General features: G+C 36.7%; 1 protein-coding gene across 4 annotated transcripts in view; it reads right to left on the bottom strand.

Annotated features, from left to right (window-relative positions):
- Positions 1-10,488, bottom strand: part of NBDY (negative regulator of P-body association) — a 40,418-nt gene extending 29,930 nt beyond the window's left edge. For all 4 annotated transcript variants that reach the window (XM_082609556.1, XM_082609555.1, XM_082609558.1 and 1 more), the window contains exons 1-2: positions 10,163-10,488; positions 8,333-8,460 (exon numbers count right to left, since the gene is read on the bottom strand). In XM_082609556.1, coding sequence (XP_082465682.1) covers positions 10,192-10,398 — 207 coding nt within the window. In that variant the 5' untranslated portion in view covers positions 10,399-10,488 and the 3' untranslated portion in view covers positions 8,333-8,460; positions 10,163-10,191. The remainder of the gene's footprint in view (positions 1-8,332; positions 8,461-10,162) is intronic.
- Positions 10,489-23,580: the final 13,092 nt, after the last annotated feature.

Genomic DNA, 23,580 nt, shown 5'->3' with positions numbered 1-23,580 from the left:
GGAACATTCTCCACGACTGATCATATCCTGGGTCACAAATCAAGCCTCGGTAAATTTAAGAAAATTGAAATCATATCAAGTATCTTTTCCTACTACACCACTATGAAACTAGATATCAATTACAGGAACAAATCTTTAAAAAATACAAGCACATGGAGGTTAAACAATACATTACTAAATAACCAAGGGATAACTGAAGAAATCAAAGAGGCAATCAGAAAAATACTTAGAAACTAATTACAATGAAAATATGACAACCCAAAACCTATGGGATGCAGCAAAACATTTCTAAGAGGGAAGATCATAGCAATACAATCCTACCTCAGGAAACCAGAAACATCTTAAATACACAACCTAAGCTTATACCTAAAGTATTAGAGAAAGAAGAACAACCCCCCCAAAGTTGGCAGTAGGAAATAAATCATGAAGATCATAACAGAAATAAATGTAAACAAAATGAAGGAAACAATAACAAAGATCAATGAAATAAAAGGTGGTTCACTGAGAAGATAAGCAAAACTGATAAACCAGTAGCCAGACTCATGAAGAAAAAAAAGGGAGAAGGCTCATATCAATAGAATTATAAATGAAAAAGGGGAAGTAACACATGATACTGAAGAAACACAAAGGATCATGAGAGATTACTACAATCAACTATACGCCAATAAATTGGACAACCTGGAAGAAATGGAAATATTCTTAGAAAAGCACAACTTTCCAAGACTGAATCAGGAAGAAATAGAAAGTATAAACAGAGCAATCCAAGCACTGAAATTGAGACTGTGATTCAGAATCGTCCAACAAACAAAAGCCGAGGACCAGATGGCTTCACAGGTGAATTCTATCAAACATATAGAGAAGAGCTACCACCCATCCTTCTCAAACTCTTCTAAAATATAGCAGATGGAAGAATACTCCCAAACTAATCCTACGAGGTCATATCACCCTGACATCCAAACCAGACAAAGATGTCACAAAGAAAGAAACTGCAGGCCAATATCACTGATGAACATAGATGCAAAAATCCTCAACAGAATACTAGCAAACAGAATCCAAAAACACATGAAAAGTTCATGCACCATGATCAACTGGGGTTTATCTCAGTAATGCAAGAGTTCTTCAATATACGCAAATCAATCAATGTGATAAACCACATTAACAAACTGAAGGAGAAAATCCATATTATCATCTCAATAGATGCAGAAAAAGCTTTTGACACAGTTCAACACCCATTTATGATAAGAACCCTTCAGAAAGTAGGTATAGAGGGAGCTTACTTCAACATAATAAAGGCCATATATGACAAACACACAGCCAACATCATTCTCAATGGTGAAAAACTGAAACCATTTCCTCTAAGATCAGGGACATGAAAAGGTTTTCCATTCTCACCACTATTATTCAACATAGTTTTGGAAGTTTTAGCCACAACAATCAGAGATGAAAGAGAAATAAAAGGAATTCAAATCAGAAGAGAAGAAGTAAAGCTGTCACTGCAAATGACACGATACTGCACATAGAGAATCCTAAAAATGTTACCAGAAAAATAGTAGAGCTAATCAGTGAATTTGGTCAAGTAATTAATGCACAGAAATCTCTTGCATTCCTATACACTAATGATGAAAAATCTGAAAGAGAAATTAAGGAAATACTCCCATTTACCATTGCAACAAAAAGAATAAAATACCTAGGACTAAACCTAGTTAGGGAGGCAAAAGACCTGTACTCCAAAAACTGTAAGACACTAACGAAAGAAATTGAAGACATAAAAACATGGAAAGATATACCATGTTCTTGGATTGGAAAAATCAATATTGTTAAAATGACCATACTACCCAAGGCAATCTGCAGATTCATTGCATTCCCTATGAAAGTACCAGTGGCATTTTTCACAGAACCTGAAGAAAAAAATCATAAAATTTGTATAGAGACACAAAAGACCCCTAATAGGCAAAACATTCTCCAGAAAAAAGAACAGAGGTAGAGGAATCATTCTCCCTGACTTTAGACTATACTACAAAGCTACACTAATCCAAATCATATTGTACTAGAACAAAACAGACATGTAGATCAATGCAACAGGATAGAACGCCCAGACATAAACCTACACACTCACAGTCAATTAATCAATGACAAAGGAGGCAAGAATACACAGTGGAGAAAAGACAGTCTCTTCAGTAAGTAGTGCTAGGAAATCTGGACAGCTACATGTAAAAGAATGAAATTACAACATTCTCTAACACCATATACAAAAACAAACTCAAAATGGATTAAAGACCTAAATGTAAGATTGGATACTATAAAACTTCTAGAGGAAAACACAAGCAGAATACTCTTTGACATAAATCACAGCAATATTTTTTTGGATCTGTCTCCTAAAGTAAAGGAAATAAAAGCAAAAATAAACAAATGGGACCTAATCACGTTTAAAAGCTTTTGAAGAACCAAGGAAACCATCGACAAAATGAAAAGACAGCTTAGTGAATGGGAGAAAATATTTGCAAATGGTATGACCTATGAGGGATTAACAACCAAAATATATAAACAGCTCATACAGTTGAACATCATAAAAACAGCCCATCTAAAAAATGGGCAGAAGAACTAAATAGACATTTATTCAAAGAGGAAATGCAGATGGCCAACAGGCACATGAAAACGTGCTCAACATCACTAATCACCAGGGAAATGCAAATCAAAACCACAAGATATCACTTCACACCTATCAGAATGGCTATCATTGTAAAGGGCACAAATAAAAAATGTTGGTGAGCATGCAGAAAAAAGGGACCATTTTATACTCTTGTTGGGGATGTAAATTGGTGCAGCCACTGTGGAAAACAGTATGGAGGTTTCTCAAAAAACTAAAAATAGAACTACCATATGACCCAGCAATTCCACTCTTGGTTATATATCCAACAAAAACAAAAACAGTCATTCAAAAAGATACATGCAATCCCAATGTTCCTAGCAGCATTATAATTGCCAAGATATGGAAGCAACCTAAGTGTCCATCAACAGATGAATGGATAAAATTGGGTACACACACACACACACACACACACACACACTGGAATATGACTCAGCCATAAAAAAGAATGAAATTTTGCCATCTACAGCAACATGGATGGACTTGGAGGGCATTATGCTAAGTGAAATAAGTCAGACAGAGAAAGACAAATACTGGATGATATCACTTATATGTGGAATCTAAAAAATACAACAAACTAGTGAATATAACAAAAAAGGAGCAGACTCACAGATATGGAGAACAAACTAGTGGTTACCAGTGGGGAGAAGGGGGAGGGGCAGCATAGGGGTGGAGGAGTGGGAGGTACAAACCATTGGGTATAAGATAGGCTCAAAGATGTGTTGTATAACATGGGGAATATAGCCAATATTTTGTAATAACTGTAAATGGAAAGTAACCTTTACAATTATATGAAAACATTTTTTAAAAGTAAAAAAAAAATCCATGTACCCATGTATTGGTTTCCAAATACTGTCTTCCACTAAATGGTACCAGAGATCTATAGAGAAATGGTCAATGAGTCAGGAAATACCAGACAAACGTGAAAGTAAAAAAGTAAGGAAATGTTGAAGTCAAAGTATATATCAAAGAATGATGGGAATATGTCAAATAAACAGAGAATCCAGGTTGAATGGTCTGCCACTGGGACTATTTGAGCATTAAAATAAATTATGATAGCAATAACGTATTCATGAAATAAAGTAAAAAAATCTGTGTGCCAAACTAAGATAAATAAATAAATAGATGGAGGGGGAAAAAAGCTCTTCCTTGAAGTAGAATACAAACTAATGTAGTAAAAATGATGATGTTTGAAAATGAGCATTTTGCAGCCTTCATAGTAATAACTGATTTGGTCAAGAATTATCAATGGATATTAAGGCCAGTGGATTTTAGTTTGATGAGGAATAGGATATCTACACAATTTCAAAGTACCCCCAGCAAAATTATTAACTACAAAGAGGAAAATGGAACTTTAGAGTGGATTAATCTAGCAAACAACATCTGAACCAAGTAATCAAGGTTAACACTTCTTCTAAGGGGTCAAATCAACATTATGAGCCACTGATATGCTACCCTAAGAACAATATATTACTTCTCTGACATTCCTGCCAAAATGCATAATCTATACATAATAATGAGGAACTGACATGCAAATTTAAACTTAGGAACAATCTACAAAATAATTGTTCTGTAATCTTTTAAATTGTCAATGTCATGAGAGACAAAGAAATGTTGAACTGTTCCAGGTCAATAAAAAAACAAAAACAAAAACTGAAGAGACATGAGAACTAAATGCAATGCATCATCTTGGATTGAAACTTTGATCAGGAAAAGAAAATAGCTATAAAAGACATTATTGGGATAAATAGGTGAAATTGGAATATGGCCTAGATAATAATATTGGAACACCAATTTCATATACTACAAAGCTATAGTAATCAAAAGAGTATGATGCTGGCATAAAAATAGACATACAGACCTTGGAACAGAATCAGGAGCCCAGAATAAAATGTTGCATATACAGTCCACTAATATTTGACAAGAGATCTGAGAGTACTTAATGGAGAAAAGATAGTCTATTTCATAAATAATGCTGAGGAAACTGAATATTCACATGAAAAAGAATAAAACTGGAGCCTAATCTTATACCACTTGCAAAAATTAATTCAAAATAGATTAAAGACTTAAAGGTAAGGATCTGAAACCATGAAATTCCTAGAAGAAAACAGAGAAAAATCTTCTTGATATTTGTCTTTGCAATGATTTTATGGATATGACACCCAAAGCATAAGCAACAAAAGCAAAAAATAAACAAATGGGACTATACCAAACTAAAAAGCTTCTGCACAGCACAAGAAATGATTGACAAAATGAAAAAGCAAACTATGGAATGTGAGAAAATATTTTTAAAACACATATCTGATAAGAAATTAATATCCAGAATATATAAGGAACTCATACAACTCAATACCAGAAAAACAAGTAATCTAATTCAAAAATGTGCAAAAGACTTAAATAGACATTTTTCCAAAGAAGACATATCTGGCTAACAGGCATATGAAAAGGTACTCAACATCACTAATCATCAGGGAAATACAAATGAAAACCACAAGGAGATATCTCACACTTTTTAGAATGGCTATTAATAAAAGCAGGAGATAACAAATGCTGGTGATGATATAGAGAAAAAGTGAACCCTTGCACATCCCTTGATGGGAATGTGAACTGAAATATCTACTATGGAAAGCAGTATGGAGGTTCCTCAAAGAATTAAAAATAGAGCTACCATATGATCCAGCAATTCCACTCCTGGGTATATCTAAAGGAAATGAAATCATGATCTCGAGATATTTGCAACCCCTATGTTTACTGCATCATTATTTACAGTAACTAAGATGTGGAAACAAACTAAGTGTCCATTGACAGATGAATGGACAAAGAAAAAAATATATATATACACATTGGAACATTACTCAGCTATAAAAAAAAAAGGAAATCTTGTCATTTCTGACATAGTGGATAAACCTTGAGGGCATCAGGCTAAGTGAAATAATTCAGACAGAAAAAGATAAATACTGTATGCTCTCACTTATGCATGGAATCTAAAAAAAACCTGAACTCATAGAAACAGAGAGTATATTGGTGGTTTCCAGGGGTGGTAGGTTAGGGGAAACGGGTGAAGGTGGTCAAAGGATATAAACTTTCAGTTGTAACATGAATAAGTTCTGGGGATCTAATATAAAGCATGATGTATATTATACTGTAATTAATACTATAGTTATAGTATATATAGTTATATAACTATAGTTATAGTAGAGTTAATACTATAGTATAATGACTATAGTTAACAATTCTGTATTGTATACTTAAAAGTTGCTAGGAGAGTAGATCTTAAAAGTTCTCACCACACACAAAATTTAGTAACTATATGAGGTGATTGATGTGTTAACTAATCTTATCGTGAGTAATCATTTTGTAATATATACATGTAGCAAATCATCACACTGTACACTTTAAACTTACAATGTTATATGTCAAATATAACAGTATGGAGGTTCCTTAAAAAAACTAAAAATAGAACTACCATATGAGCCAGCAATCCCACTACTGGGCATATACCCTGAGAAAGCCATAATTCAAAAGGACACATGTGGGACTTCCCTGGTGGCACAGTGGTTGGGAGTCCGCCTGCCAATGCAGGGGACATGGGTTCGAGCCCTGGTCCAGGAAGATCCCACATGCCATGGAACAACTAAGCCCATGTGCCACAGCTACTGAGCCTGCACTCTAGAGCCCGTGAGTCACAACTACTGAGCCTGCGTGCCACAGCTACTGAAACCTGCATGCCTAGGGCCCGTGCTTCACAACAGGAGAGGCCACCACAATGAGAAGTCCGAGCACCGCAACAAAGAGTAGCCCCCACTCACCACAACTAGAGAAAGCCTGCGCACAGCAACAAAGACCCAACACAGACAAAAATAAAAATAAATAAATTTATTAAAAAAAAAAAAAAAAGGACACATGTACCACAATGTTCATTGCAGTGCTATTTAGAATAGCCATGATATGGAAACAAATGTCCAATGACAGATGAATGGATAAAGAAGATGTGGTACATATATACAATGGAATTTTACTCAGCCATAAAAAGGAATGAAATTGGGTCTTTTGTCGAGATGTGGATGGACCTAGAGTCTGTCATATAGAGTGAAGTAAGCCAGAAAGAAAAAAGAAATATCGTATATTAACACATATATTTGGAACCTAGAAAAATGGTACAGATTAACCTATTTGCAGGGCAGGAATAGAGACGTAGACATAGAGAAAGGACATGTGGACATGGTGGGGGAAAGGGAGGGTGGAACGAATTGGGAGATTAGGTTTGACATAAATACACCACCATGTGTAAAATAGCTAGTGGGAACCTGCGGTATAGCACAGGGAGCTCAGCTCAGTGTTCTGTGACGACCTAGATGGGGCGAGGGGTGGGAGGGAGGTTTAAGAGGGAGGGAATATTGGTATACATATAGCTGATTCTGATTCACTTCACTTCACTGAATAGCGTAATCACAGTTTCCCTATGTATTTAATGAAAGAAAAAGTTTTATATTGCTGAACTCTATTGGGATGAGGAGCCAGTGTATAATTTTGCTTTTTGCTACCAGAAGAATAATAAAGATGAAGCTTAACTGTAACTGGATTAATGATTTCACAATATGATTTCTAAAAAAGAGATCATATGTATGTAAATTAAAAAACCCAAATAACTCATGAGTCAAAAAAGAAATCATAAGAGCAATTAGATAATAATAATTGAATAATAATAAAAATACACATAAAAACCTGTGAAATTCTTCTAAAGTGGTATGTAGTGGAAAACTTCATTATAAATTCTTATTTTAGGAAAGAAGATTTAAAATTACTGAGCTAATGGTCCAAATAAATAAATTAGAAAAAGAGCAAACAAAAAGAAAGTAAAGAAAAAATGAATATAAAAGGAAAAATTATAAAAATAGGGGACACAATATTCAATGGTGAGGCCTGATGAAACCAAAAGCAGGAAATACATTAGAAAACTGAATACTGTAATTTATCACACAGTCACAGTGTCATATTAATGGAGGAAAAAACCCCCATATGGTCATGGCAGTAGATACAAAGTATTTGGAGAAAAAACTTCATACTCATTCAGAATAAAAGCTCTCAGCAAACTAAGAATACAAAGGAATTTCTTTAACCCAAAAAAGAAAATCTACTAAAAATGGTGAAACACGTATAGAATTTCCTTGTAAATTCAGGAGCAAGACAAGGAAATCCTCTGTCACTGCCACTATTTCTCATTTTACCAAAGATCCTAGCTAGTCCAGTAAGACAAATTAAAAAATAAATATTGGAAAGGAAGAAACTGCCATTATTCACAATATAATAAATTAACAGATAATACAGAGAACCTGCAAATTATTAGAACAGATATAAATCAGAAAGGTTACAGTGTATAAAATCAGTATGTAAAAATGTCAATCATGTTCCCATTTACAGACAATAATCTGAAAATGTGGTTTAAAAGATACATTTCACAGTAATAGCAGGAACTATAAGGTAATTAGGAATGAATATAGCAAAACAGCTTATAGATAACATTATTATTATATGGTATATATGCTTTCATATAACGTAGAAAATGGTTTCAATTTATCATTTGGTGCTAGCTTTTTGTTTTTTGTTTGGCTAGTTATATTTAATGTGTCATAATCAACTCTTATTCCTCCTCCTTCCTTAAAAAGTTTTTGGTAAAGAGATTACCTTAAAAATCACAACTTCCTGAAGCAGGACATCAGAAAAGCAGGGTAGCGTTGTCAATAATCTTCATTGTCTTCACTGAATAACTATTGTATGGATGCACCAAGTAAATGGAGTCATACCCTCAAAGACTGAAAAATAATAAAATAACATTAAATCATTTCTTCTGTTACTGTTCATCTCTTTCTCCTGGGCTCCTCAAGTCCTTATGCTTTACCATACCCCCATTGCAGTTATATATTCGTGAAAAACAGTTATACAGACAGTATTAGAAGGGATCTATTGCATAGCAATTATGAGCAGAGACTGTAGGAAGCTTTGTAGAACAGTGTCTGGCACATAAAGATGTTCAGTAAATATCTGCTATTATTATAATTTTCAATGATTTGAGTCACTGGAGGAAATTATGTAGCTCTTGCACTTTTTGCCCAGTACAACCTTCTTTGTTTTCTGTTTGAGCATTGCTATCCCTATGGTGCCTCCCAGCCCCAACTCTACCCCTTTGAACAAAGAGGTAAAGTTGAGGGAAATCAGGCAGTAAGGAATGACTGGGTGATGCTTTCAAACACAATAGAGCTCATTCTTTTTCTATGCACTACCACCAAGCCCCAAGTCCAGACCTCCCTTAGTTGCCGCTGTTATCCCATCATTCATTGACCTATTTATTCAAATATCTGTTTCAGTCCTATGTGCTTTGTTTATCCATCCCCTACGGCTCCCAGCATAATGCCTAGTCCATTGCAAGGGCTTCTTAAAGGTTTGTTGCATGAATGAAGAAAGGATGTCCTGTCTCCTTTGGATTACAAGAATCTGTGAGGTTTGGGTCAGAGTTTATTTTTGCATTCTATAAGCTCATCTAAATAGAAGATCGTTTTCCTGATAGCAAAAACTGGACTGCTAAAATACAATACTTCCTTGAAAATCTTCAGTGGTTTCCACTGTTTATGGATTAAACTGCATACTCCTTAGCATAACATTTAAGGCCCTGCAGCACTCTATCTCACCTCCTAGTTCTTCTCATACATTCAGAGTTATAGCCAAGTTTTCCTAGAACAAGCCTGCCTTGGGAAAGGTAAGCCAGAAAAGCATTATCTCCCCCTCCACATGGCAGATGTCACTCACCCTTTAAGGCCCATCCAGAGTTACCCCTTCCTCTTTGATGGCTCAAGATTACTACCAGGCAGAATGATTTGGTCCATCTTGCCCCCCTCCCACCCCCCGTGCTTCCTAAATACCTTGAACAAGCAAACATTATGGCACTTGGGTTTGAGTTACCATATTGTAACTTTTTTTTTTTTTTACTAATTAAATTCTCCTGTCATAGACAGAGAAACACACACCTCTGAAGTCTCACCTTACAATACTGTTAGCACAGTGCTAGCCATAGGAATTAGGCCTTCAATATAATGTTGTTATTGATCTTGAACCAATCGTTTTTTGAATGGAAAAGTTTCAAATATACACAAAAGTAGCAAGAACAGTTTAATGAATCCCCATGTATACATCACTCAGCTTTAACAATGATCAACTCATTTTTTTGTACCCTTCACCTGGGCCCTACTAAATTACTTTCAAGCATATCAAAAGATTAAGTCTACTTCTTAAAAATATAACCACGATTGTCATAGCTAATATATTAAAATAATTACTTAATGTTATTAAATATCCATAAGTTCACCCCCATATATTTTGTGAAAGAGCTATTTAATGCCTGCATGTTCTTTCTTCAACTTTGAAATCGTGGAGAGAATAGGGGAAGGGAGAAGGAGATCTGGGAAAATATATAATTAAGTTTCAGAGAGCCTGGATATCCCAAATGCGAAAGAATCTGACCTGGTTTGGGTTGAGAGAAGTATATTGTACTATTTCTCCGGAGAAGGTGGGTGCGACTTCAGGCCCGGTGATGCTGGAGGAGGTGTGGAAGGGAGAGGGGTACTACCTCCGTTGGGGGTTCCTTCTGGATAATCCCAACGTGGAGCTAGGCGGCAGCGCTTTTTTGGAGGCTTGATTTCCCGCGTGTTTCCAGGCTGGAGCGTGGATCTCCCGGAGGCACAAGGTTGGTCCCCCATAAGGATTATAGGACCCGGGTGTCAGCTCTCTCCGGTGGGCCCTAGCGAAGCCAAGAGACCGGAGATGGCGGCGGGTCCCCTCCAGGCACAGAGCTTCCTCCCGGTTTCGCTTTTTCCGTATTTCCTGTATCCTGAGACGTATATCCCCTCTCCGCCTCCACCCTCGCTCGCTACCCCACCACATTTTAACGTTTCTACAAGGATGGGTCTTAAAAAAAACGATGCTCATATTTAATATAATGTTTTCCCTATCCCGCCCCCCAGTGTAACTAAATCTGTGGACAGTCTTATACTATCTATGAAATTCGAAGTTACAAGAAATTCAGGTTTACTCCTAAGTGGTAAACTCTGCATAGACTGTTGAAAGGCGCTTGGTATGGGGGCGGGGGTGGGGAATGAGAACAAAGAGGTGATTGAAGAGCTAAAAGCTTTACGACCTAGTTGCAGAAGCACAACATAGAGCCATGAAACAATCTACGACCATTTAGAAAGCAATATACAAACGTCTTAGTTGACTAAAGTGCAGAATAGCACACCAGCCACCAGCACTGACCGTGGAAATTGAATGTAGAAAACAAATTCATCGTACGTCATAGAATCTAAGATCACTTTCTTCTTCATATTTTAACAAATTAAAAATCTCTGAAGGCTTATCTTTTAAAAAATATTTCAACATCTAGGAAATCTCTGACAATTGATGGTATGTCATACTTTCGTTGTCAATTTTTTTATCTTTTCTAGAGGTAAGGAAAACAATGATTCATCCTCCTATAGCTGGTGTATTATATTCTGGGATATACGGTAAGCAACCGGAAGAGGGTGCACTGTGGCTTAGAATAAAAGGCTATTGGAATTTCTTAGACCTTCATCATTCACATCCATCTCCCTTTGGCTATGGACACACTTTTCCAGCACTGTCTCCAGTGTTTTTTTAATGTAGAGAGTTCAATCCTTAATGTCAAAATAGAAGTAACTTTTAAAATACTCTGCTATTTACAAGCTCTGTGATATTTAAGTAGTTGATTAAACACTTGAAGCTTTCGTCCAGGAGATAATAATTTCTTCCTTGTAAAACTATTGCTATAATCAGGGATAATGCATTTAAGGCACTTACTATGATTACCTCTCATCTCCAACATCACCATCTTCTTCCAAATACTAGTGCTGCCCTTTACACAAACTAGATACTCAGTAAATGTTTGGGAAATAAATGACCCTGTGGTTTTCTACCAGATGCTACTTATAAAGACAAGAAACGTAGCAGTAAGTTAATGAAAAGATGTGAAGGGAAATACAAAGAAAAAATGCTCTAGAGCTAGAAGAACAGTTGGGACTAGGCATAAAGATGTGGGAGTTAGCAACATAGATGTGGTAGTTGAAGTCATGAGTGATGTTCCCAAGAGAAAATGTAGAGGAAAAGAGAAGTGGGCTGTTAAAGGCAGACTATTGAGCAATTAGAGTCAGAAGAGGAGAAGCCTGCTGCAAAGGCTGAGAAAGAGTGGCCAGATTCAGAAAAGAGGATGCCAACCCAAGATTTCTCACTCTTGGCACTATTGACATTTGAGGACAGATCACTCTTTCTGGTGGGAGACTGTCCTGTGCACTGCAGGATGTTTAACAGTATCCCAACCCAGGCCAATAGCATGCCCCCCACATCCCGCAACTGCCTCCAGGTGCTAACCAGAAATGTCTTCAGGTACTCCCAAATGTCCCCTGAGGGGGAAATCATACCTTTTGAGAACAGTTGGTCTAGCCCTAATCCTCCAAACTTGCTCCGTTCCTACTCTTCATTTCAGTGAATGTCACACTTCTACCCAGTTGTACAAGTCAAACCTTGGAGTTTTGTGTGTGTGTGTGTGTGTGTGTGTGTGTGTGTGTGTATATATGTATATCAGACTATTTTATTATTTCCCAAAGTAAATGTAGTAATATTTTCACAATCTTTTTACAGGGGTCTCTAAATCTTGCAAGACGAAAGACTTTAAGAGTAAAAGTGGAAATTAAGTTGTTTTATAGCTATAGATATAGTTTTAGTAAATTAAGAGAAATATGTGCCTATTTTAGTAAAATGACTGGAATTAAAAATTGTACCAAATCCAGGTGGGTTTGATTTATGGGAAACATTTGACTTGAGTTGAAAACAATCCCAGCTTACAGTGCTGACATCAACCCGAACCATTTATACTTTAAATGGATTTATTTATTTTTATTTTAAATTGCATTAAAATGCATATAACGTAAAATTGACCATCTTAACCTTTTTTAAGTGTACAGGTCAGTCATGCTAAGTATATTCACAGAGTTGTACAACCAAAGTCCAGCATTTTTTATACCCATTAAACAACTTCACATTTTCCCCTCTCCCCAGCCCTGTCAACCACCATTATACTCAGAACTGGATTTTCGTTTATTTTTGTTATACTAGAATGGAAAACTAAAGCCTTTTACTTCTAGGTTTCAAAATGATTTTTCCCCATCATTTTTTCCAAGTTCGACCTTTTTAAAAAAAATTTTTTTTTTTTAACATTGATGAACTAGCTGCATGTGAAACATGGAACAAGAAGAGGGCACTGCTAAGGTGAAGGACTATAGATCTGAATTTCTTTCATAATTTCAAGTGCTCAAAGGATGACAACAGAGAACAAAACTGAACCCTCTGGGCGATCGTAATCTGTTTTCATTTAGGGTTTTTTAATTGAGGAGTTCGTTGATTCATTGTGTTTCTTCTGGAAATTAGCTTTCATCTTAAGGCCAAGAATTTTTCTCTTCCTTGAACAAATATAAAGGACTTCTCTGTTAATTTTTTTTAGGTACAAATCTAAGGATAAGAACCATGGAGTCCCTGTAACATTCTCATAAAATGAAAAATAAGAATGATTTGGAGGGAGACTACATGTATTTTTGTGTGTGTGTTTTACTTCAGGTTTTTTTTTTTTTTTCGGCATGCAGACCTGTCACTGCTGCGACCCCTCCCGCTGTGGAACACAGGCTCTGGATGTGCAGGCTCAGCGGCCATGGCTCATGGGCCCAGCTGCTCCGTGGCATGCGGTATCCTCCCGGACCGGGGCACGAACCCACGTCCCCTGCATTGGCAGGCGGACTCCCAACCACTGCGCCACCAGGGAAGCCCTTACTTCAGGTTTTTAATGTAATATTTCACTAAGAATTTTTTAGAATTCTATGAAACACAAAGAAGAAAGTAAGAAGATCTATTATCTCTCTATCTAGATTAACTCTATAAACATTCAAAAGATTAAATAAGTAAAAGAGATAAAATAGTGTAAGGTTAGAAAAAAATAATACTGCAGAAAGATCAAATGAAAAGTAAAAATGTCCAAAGTTGGCCATTATAGTCATGATTCAATAGTAGTGTGGAGAAGAGCAGAATATAAATTTGTATATGTTTACACAAACACACACATACACACAGATATGTGTGTGAGAGTTGCATCTACCTGCATATGTGTTGCTTTTCATTTCACAAAGGTGATCATACATTCACCATTTTGGTAGGGTGTCTTTTTAAAGTTAACCATGTAACTTGGTGATTTTTCCATGTAACATGTTCTTTATTCTCATTTTTAAAGGTCCTTTTAATGGCTGCACACAAACCCATTGTATGGACTTACCATAATTTTTTTATTTAAATAATTATCTATTCATGGATGTTTGTGGATACTTTGGTTGTTTCCAGTTTTTAAAATTGAAAATTAATCCATATATCATAAATTCACCTTTTTATAGTATACAATTCAGCATTTTAAAGTATACACAAAATTGTGCATCCATTACCACTATCTAATTCCAGAATATCTTCATCACTTCAAAAAGAAAACATGTACCCATTAGCAGTCACTCCCAATCCTCCATCCCACAGCCCCTAGAAACCACTAATCTATTTTCTGTCTCAATGGATTTGACTATACTGGATATTTCATATAAATGGAATCATAGAAATAACAAGATGGTGGAGTAGAAGGACGTGCGCTTACTCCCTCTTATGAGAGCACCAGAATCACAACTAACTGCTGAACAGTCATCAACAGGAAGACACTGGAACTCATCAAAAAGATACCCCACATCCAGAGACAAAGGAGGAGCCACAGTGAGATGGTAGGAGGGGCGCAATCACAATAAAATCAACTCTCATAACTACTGGGTGGGTGACTCACAAAGAACACATATAGCACAGAAGTCCACCCACTGGAATGAAAGTTCTGAGCCCCACATCAGGCTTCCCAACCTGGGGGTCCAGCAACGGGAGGAGGAATTCCTAGAGAATCAGACTTTGAAGGCTAGTGGGATTTGATTGCACGACTTTGACAGGACTGAGGGAAACAGGGACTCCACTATTGGAGGGCACACACAAAGTTTTGTGTTCATTGGGACCAGGGGAAGGAACAGTGACCCCATAGAGACTGAACCAGACCTACCTGCTAGTGTTGGAGGGTCTCCTGCAGAGGCTGAGGGTGGCTGTGGCTCAATGTGAGGACAAGAACACTGGCAGCAGAAGTTCTGGGAAGTACTCCTTGGCATGAGCCCTCCCAGAGTCGGCCATTAGCCCCACTGAGGAGTCCGGGTAGGTTCCAGTGTTGGGTCGACTCAGGCTAAACGACCAACAGGGAGAGAACCCAGCCCCACCCATTAGCAGACAAGCAGATTAAAGTTTTACTGAGCTCTTCCCACCAGAGCAACACCCAGCTCTACCCACCACCAGTCCCTCCCATCAGGAAACTTGCACAAGCCTCTTAGATAGCCTCATACACCAGAGGGAAGAGTGCAGAAGCAAGAAGAACTAGAATCCTGCAGCCCGTGGAACAAAAACCACATTCACAGAAAGATAGACAAGATGAAAAGGCAGAGAGCTATGTACCAGATGAAGGAACAAGATAAAACCCCAGAAAAACAACTAAATGAAGAGGATATAGGCAACTTTCCAGAAAAAGAATTCAGAATAATGAGAGTGAAGATGATCCAGGACATCAGAACAAGAATGGAGGCAAAGATCGAGAAGATGCAAAAAGGTTTAACAAACACCCAGAAGAATTAAAGAACAAACAAACAGGGATCAATAATACAATAACTGAAGTGAAAAATAAACTAGAAGGAATCAATAGCAGAATAACTGAGGCAGAAGAATGGAAAAATGACCTGGAAGACAGATGGTGGAATTCACTGCCACGGAATAGAATAAAGAAAAAAGAATGAAAAGAAATGAAGACAGCCTTCAGAATTCTGGCACAACATTAAAAGCAACAACACCCACATTATAGGGGTCCCAGAAGGAGAAGAGAGAGAGAAAGGACCCGAGAAAATATTTGAAGAGATTATAGTAAAAGATTCCCTAACATGGGAAAAGAAATAGTTAATCAAGTCCAGGAAATGCAGAGTGTCCCAGGCAGGATAAACTCAAGGAGAAACATGCCAAGACACATAGTAATCAAATTGACAAAAATTAAAGACAAAGAAAAATTACTGATAGCAACAAGGGAAAAACTACAAAAATCATACAAAGGAACTCCCATAAGGGTAACAGCTGATTTCTCAGCAGAAACTCTACAAGCCAGAAGGGAGTGACATGACATATTTAAAGTGATGAAAGGGAAGAACCTACAACCAAGATTATTCTACCCAACACGGATCTCATTCAGATTTGATGTAGAAATCAAAAGCTTTACAGACAAGCAAAAGCTAAGAGGATTCAGCACCACCAAACCAGCTCTACAACAAATGCTAAGGGAACTTATCTAATTTGGAAACACAAGAGATGAACAGAACCTACAAAAAAACCCCATAACAATTATGAAAATGGTAATAGAAACATACATATGGGTAATTACCTTAAACGTGAATGGAATAAATGCTCCAACCAAAAGACACAGGCTTGCCGAATGGATACAAAAACAAGACCCATATATATGTTGTCTACAAGAGACCCACTTCAGACCTAGGGACACTTAGAGACTGAAAATGAGAGGATGTGAAAAGATATTCCATGCAAATGGAAATCAAAAGAAAGCTGGAATAGCAATACTTATATCAGATAAAATGAGTTTAAAATAAAGACTGTTGGGCTTCCCTGGTGGCACAGTGGTTGGGAGTCCGCCTGCTGATGCAGGGGACGTGGGTTCGTGCCCCGGTCTGGGAGGATCCCGCATGCCGCGGAGTGGCTGGGCCCGTGGGCCATGGCCGCTGGGCCTGCGCATCTGAGCCTGTGCTCCGTGGCAGGAGAGGCCACAGCAGTGAGAGGCACCACACACAAAAAATAAATAAATAAAAAATAAAATAAAATAAAGACTGTTAAAAGACACAAGGAAGGACACTACATAATGATCAAGGGATCAATCCAAGAAGAAAATATAAAAATTATAATTATATATGCACCCAACATAGGAACACCTCAATACATAAGGCAACTGCTAACAGCTATAAAAGAGGGAATCAACAGTAACACAATAATAGTGGGGGACACCTAACACCTCACTTACACCAATGGACAGATTATCCAAAAGGAAATTAGTAAGGAAAAACAGGCTTTAAATGACACAGTAGACCAGATAGGTTTAATTGTTATTTATAGAAAATTCCATCCAAAACAGCATATTACACTTTCTTCTCAAGTGCGCACGGAACATTCTCTAGGACAGATCACATCTTGGGTCACAAATCAAGCCTCAGTAAATTGAAATCATATTAAGATACTTTTCCGACCACAATGTTATGAGATTAGAAATCAATTACAGGGAAAAAACATAAAAAACACAAACACATGGCGGCTAAACAATACATTACTAAATAACCAAGATATCGCTAAAGAAATCAGAGGAAATCAATAAAATACCTACAGACAAATTACAATGAAAACACGACGATCCTAAACCTAAGGGATGCAGCAAAAGCAGTTTGGTATAAAGAGGCAAGTTTATAGCAATACAAGCCTACATCAAGAAAAAAGAAAAAAAATAAAAATTCTAACATTTCACCTTAAGGAACTAGAGAAAGAAGAACAAACAAAACCCAAAGTGAGTAGAAGGAAAGAAATCATAAATATCGAGCAGAAATAAATGAAATAGAAACAAAGAAAACAATAACAAAGATTAATCATACTAAAAGCTGGTTCTTTGAGAAGATAAACAAAATTAATAAACCATTAGTCAGACACACCAAGAAAAAGAGGGAAAGGACTCAAATCAATAAAATGAGAAAGGAAAAAGAAGTTACAACGGACACCACAGAAATACAAAGAATCATAAGGGACTACTACAAGCAAATCTATGCCAAAAAAATGGACAACCTGGAAGAAATGGACAAATTCTTCGAAAAGCACAACTTTCCAGGACTGAACTAGGAAGAAACAGAATATATGAACCGACAAATCCCAAGTAATGAAATTGAAACTGTGAATAAAAATCTTCCAGGGCTTCCCTGGTGGCAGAGTGGTTGAGAGTCCGCCGGTCAATGCAGGGGAGACAGGTTCATGCCTCAGTCTGGGAGGATCCCACATGCCGCGGAGTGGCTGGGAATGTGAGCCATGGTCACTGAGCCTGTGCATCTGGAGCCTGTGCTTCGCAATGGGAGAGGCCACAACAGTGAGAGGACCACGTACCACACACACACAAAAATCTTCCAACAAACAGAAGTCCAGGACCAGATGGCTTCACATGTGAAGTCTATCAAATCTTTAGAGAAGAGCTAACACTCATTCTTCTCAAACTCGTCCAAACAATTTTAGAGGAAGGAACACTCCCAAACTCAATCTATGAAGCCACCATCACCCTGATACCAAAATCAGACAAAGGTACTACAAAAAAAGTAAATTACAGACCAATATCACTGATGAACATAGACGCAAAAATCCTAAACAAAATACTAGCAAACAGAATCCAACAACACATTAAAAGGATTATACACCATGATCAAGTGGGATTTATCCCATGGATGCAAGGATCCTTAAATATATGCAAAACAATCAATGTGATACACAATATTAACAAATTGAAGGAGAAAAAAACATATGATCATCTCAATAAATGCAGAGAAAGCTTTCGACAAAATTCAACACTCATTTATTATAAAAACCCTCCAGAAAGTAGGCATAGAGGGAACTTTCCACAGCATAATAAGGGCTATATATGACAAATCCAAAGCCAACATCAACCTCAATAGTGAAAAACTGAAACCATTTTCACTAAGATCAGAAAAAGACAAGGTTGCCCACTCTCACCACTATTATTCAACATAGATATTTTAGCCAACAGCAATCAGAGAAGAAAAAGAAATAAAAGGAATCCAAATCAGAAAAGGAGAAGTAAAGCTGTCACTGTTTACAGATGACATGATACTATACATAGAGAATCCCAAAGATGCTACCAGAAAACTAGTAGAGCAAAGAGTGAATCTGTTAAAGTAGCAGGATACAAAATTAATGCACAGAAATCTCTGGCACTCCTATACACTAATGATAAAAAATCTGAAAGTGAAATCAAGAAAACACTCCCATTTACCATTGCAACAAAAATAATAAAATATCTAGGAATAAACCTACCTAAGGAGACAAAACCTGTATGCAGAAAACTGTAAGACACTGATGAAAGAAATTTTAGATGACAGAAACAGATGGAAAGACATACCATGTTCTTGGATTGGAAGAATCAACACTGTGAAATGACTGTGCTACCCAAAGTAATCTACAGATTCAATGTAATTCCTATAAAGCTACCAATGACACTTATCACAGAACTAGAACAAAAATTTCACAATTTGTATGTAAACATAAAAGAACCTGAATAGCCATAACAATCTTGAGAATGAAAAACGCAGTTGGAGGAATCAGCCTCCCTGACTTCTGACGATACTACAAAGCTATGGTAATAGAGACAATATGGTACTGGAACAAAAACAGAAAATAAGATAAATGGCACAGGATAGAAAGCACAGAGATAAACCCACGCACATATGGTCACCTTATCTTTGATAAAGGAAGCAAGAATATACAGTGGGGAAAAGACAGTCTCTTCAATAAGTGGTGCTGGGAAAATTGGACAGCTGCATGTAAAAGTATGAAATTAGAACACTCCCTAACACAGTATACAAAAATAAACTCAAAATGGATTAAAGACTTAAATGTAAGGCCAGGCATTATAAAACTCTTAAAGGAAAGCATAGTCAGAACACTGTATGATATAAATCACAGAAAGATCCTTTTTGTTCCACCTCCTAGAGAAATGGACAGAAAAACAAATGGAACCTAAAGAAATTAAAAGCTTTTGCACAGGAATGGAAACCATAAACAAGGCGAAAAGAGAGAATTGGAGAAAACATTTGCAAATGAAGCAAGTGACAAAGGATTAATTTCCAAAATTTACAAGCAGCTCATGCAGCTCAATATATATATATAAAAAAAACAATCCAATCCAAAATCAGCAGAAAACCTAAATAGACATTTCTTCAAAGATAAATATATTGGTTTCAATCATATGAAAGAATGCTCAACATGACTAATCATTTGAGAAATTCAAATCAAAAATACAGTGAGGTATCACCTCACAGCAGTCAGAATGGCCACCATAGAAAAATCTACAAAATAATAAATGCTGGAGACGGTGTGCAGAAAAGGGAAACCTCATTTTTTTTTTTACATCTTTATTGGAGTATAATTGCTTTACAATGGTGTGTTAGTTTCTGCTTTATAACAAAGTGAAGCAGTTATACATACACATATGTTCCCATATCTCATCCCTCTTGTATCTCCCTCCCTCCCACCCTCCCCATCCCAACCCTCTAGTTGGTCAAAAAGCACCGAGCTGATATCTCTGTGCTATGCAGCTGCGTCCCACTAGCTATCTATTTTACGTTTGGTAGTGTATATATGTCCATGACACACACTCACTTTGTCACAGCTTACCCTTCCCACGCCCCATATTCTCAAGTCGATTCTCTAGTAGGTCTGTATCTTTACTCCTGTCTTACGCCTAGGTTCTTCATGACATTTTTTTCTGAAATTCCATACATATGTGTTAGCATACAGTATTTGACTTTCTCTTTCTGACTTACTTCACTCTGTACGACAGACTCTAGGTCCATCCACCTCATTAAAAATAGCTCAATTTCGTTTCTGTACATGGCTGAGTAATATTCCATTGTATATATGTGCCATATCTTCTTTATCCATTCATCTGATGATGGACACATAGGTTGTTTCCATCTCCTGGCTATTGTAAATAGAGCTAAATGAATATTTTGGTACATGACGATTTTTGAATTATGGTTTTCTCAGGGTATATGCCTAGTAGTGGGATTGCTGGGTCATATGGTAGTTCTATTTGTAGTATTTTAAGGAACCTCCATACTGTTCTCCATAGTGGCTGTACCAATTCACATTCCCACCAGCAGTGCAAGAAGGTTCCCTTTTCTCAACACCCTCTCCAGCATTTATGGTTTCTAGATTTTTTGATGATGGCCATTCTGATTGGTGTGAGATGATATCTCACTGTAGTTTTGATTTGCATTTCTCTAATGATTAATGATGTTGAGCATTCCTTCATGTGTTTGCTGGCACTCTGTATATCTCCTTTGGAGAAATGTCTGTTTAGGTCTTCTGCCCATTTTTGGATTGGGTTGTTTGTTTGTGTGTTTGTTTTTCTTATTGAGCTGTATGAGCTGCTTATAAATTTTGGAGATTAATCCTTTGTCAATTTCTTCATTTGCAAACATTTCCCCCCTTTCTGAGGGTTGTCTTTTCGTTTTGTTTACGGTTTTCTTTGCTGTGAAAAAGGATTGAAGTTTCATTAGGTCCCATTTGTTTATTTTTGTTTTTATTTCCATTTCTATGGGACGTGGGTCAAAAAGGATCTTGCTGTAATTTAAGTCATAGAGTGTTCTACCTATGTTTTCCTCTAAGACTTTGAAAGTTTCTGGTCTTACATTTAGGTCTTTAATCCATTTTGAGCTTATTTTTGTGTATGGTGTTAGGGAGTGATCTAATCTCATACATTTACATGTACCTGTCCAGTTTTCCCAGCACCAATTATTGAAGGGGCTGTCCTTTCTCCACTGTACATTCCTGCCCCCTTTATCAAAGATAAGGTGACCATATGTGTGTGGGTTTATCTCTGGGATTTCTATCCTGTTCCATTGATCTATCTTTCTGTTTTTGTGTCAGTACCATACTGTCTTGATTACTGTAGCTTTGTAGTATCGTCTGAAGACAGGGAGGCTGATTCCCCCAGCTCCGTTTTTCGTTCTCAAGATTGTTTTGGCTATTCAGGGTCTTTTGTGTTTCCATACAAATTGTGAAATTTTTTGTTCAAGTTCTGTGGAAAATGCCAGTGGTAGTTTGATAGGGATTGCATTGAATATGTAGATTGCTTTGGGTATAGAGTCATTTTCACAATGTTGATTATTCCAATCCAAGAACATGGTATATCAATCCATCTATTTGTATTATCTTTAATTTCTTTCATCACTGTCTTATAATTTTCTGCGTACAGGTCTTTTGTCTCCTTAGGTAGGTTTATTCCTAGATATTTTCTTGTTTTTGTTTCAATGGTAAATGGGAGTGTTTTCTAGATTTCACTTTCAGATATTTCATCATTACTGTATAGGAATGCCAGAGATTTCTGTGCATTAATATTGTATCCTGCTACTTTACCAAATTCATTGATTAGCTCTAGTAGTTTTCTGGTAGCATCTTTAGGATTCTCTATGTATAGAATCATGTGGTCTGCAAACAATGACCACTTTACTTCTTCTTTTCTGATTTGGATTCCTTTTATTTCATTTTCTTCTCTGACTGCTGTGGCTAAAACTTCCAAAACTATTTTGAATAAGAGTGGTGAGAGTGGGCAACCTTGTGTTGTTCCTGATCTTAGTGAAAATGATTTCAGTTTTTCACCATTGAGGACAATGTTGGCTGTGGGTTTGTCATATATGGCCTTTATTATGTTGAGGAAAGTTCCCTCTATGCCTACTTTCTGCAGGGTTTTTATCATAAATGGGTGTTGAATTTTGTCGAAAGCTTTCTCTGCATCTATGGAGATGATCATATAGTTTTTCTTCTTCAATTTGTAAATATGGTGTATCATGTTGATTTATTTGCATATATTGAAGAACCTTGCATTCCTGGAATAAACTGCAATTGATCATGGTGTATGATCCTTTTAATGTGCTGTTGGATTCTGTTTGCTAGTATTTTGTTGAGGATTTTTACATCTATGTTCATCAGTGATACTGGCCTGTAGTTTTCTTTCTTTGTGACATCCTTGTCTGGTTTTGGTATCAAGGTGATGGTGGCCTCATAGAATGAGTTTTGGAGTATTCCTCCCTCTGTTATATTTTGGAAGAGTTTGAGAAGGATAGGTGTTAGCTCTTCTTTAAATGTTTGATAAAATTCGCCTGTGAAGCCATCTGGTCTTTGGCTTTTGTTTGTTGGAAGATTTTTAATCACAGTTTCAGTTTCAGTGCTTGTGATTGTTCTGTTCATATTTTCTATTTCTTCCTGATTCAATATTGGCAGGTTGTGCATTTCTAAGAATTTGTCCATTTCTTCCAGCTTTTCCATTTTATGGGCATATAGTTGCTTGTAGTAATCTCTCATGATCTTTTGTGTTTCTGCAGTGTCAGTTGTTACTTCTCCTTTTTCCTTTCTAATTCTTTTAATTCGAGTTTTCTCCCTTTTTTTCTTGATGAGTCTGGCTAATGGTTTATCAATTTTGTTTATCTTCTCAAAGAACAAGCTCTTAGTTTTATTGATCTTTGCTTTCGTTTCCTTCATTTCTTTTTCATTTATTTCTGACCTGATTTTTATGATTTCCTTCCTTCTGCTATCTTTAGGGGATTTTTGTTCTTCTTTCTCTAATTGCTTTAGGTGCAAGGTTAGGTTGTTTATTCAAGATGTTTCGTGTTTTTTTAAGGTAGGATTGTATTGCTATAAACTTCCCGCTTAGAACTGCTTTTGCTGCATCCCATAGGTTTTGTGGCATCGTGTCTCCATTGTCATTTGTTTCTAGGTATTTTTTAATTTCCTCTTTGATTTCTTTAGTGATCACTTCGTTATTAAGTAGTATATTGTTTAGCCTCCATGTGTTTGTATTTTTCACAGATCTTTTCCTGTAATTGATATCTCATCTCATAGCATTGTTGTCGGAAAAGATACTTGATAAAATTTCAATTTTCTTAAATTTA

Source organism: Mesoplodon mirus (assembly GCF_964341445.2).
Source record: "Mesoplodon mirus genome assembly, chromosome: X".
NCBI classification, from domain to species: Eukaryota; Metazoa; Chordata; class Mammalia; order Artiodactyla; family Ziphiidae; genus Mesoplodon; species Mesoplodon mirus.
Note: the sequence above shows the minus strand (reverse complement) of the source record. Positions and strands in the feature narration are given on the sequence as shown.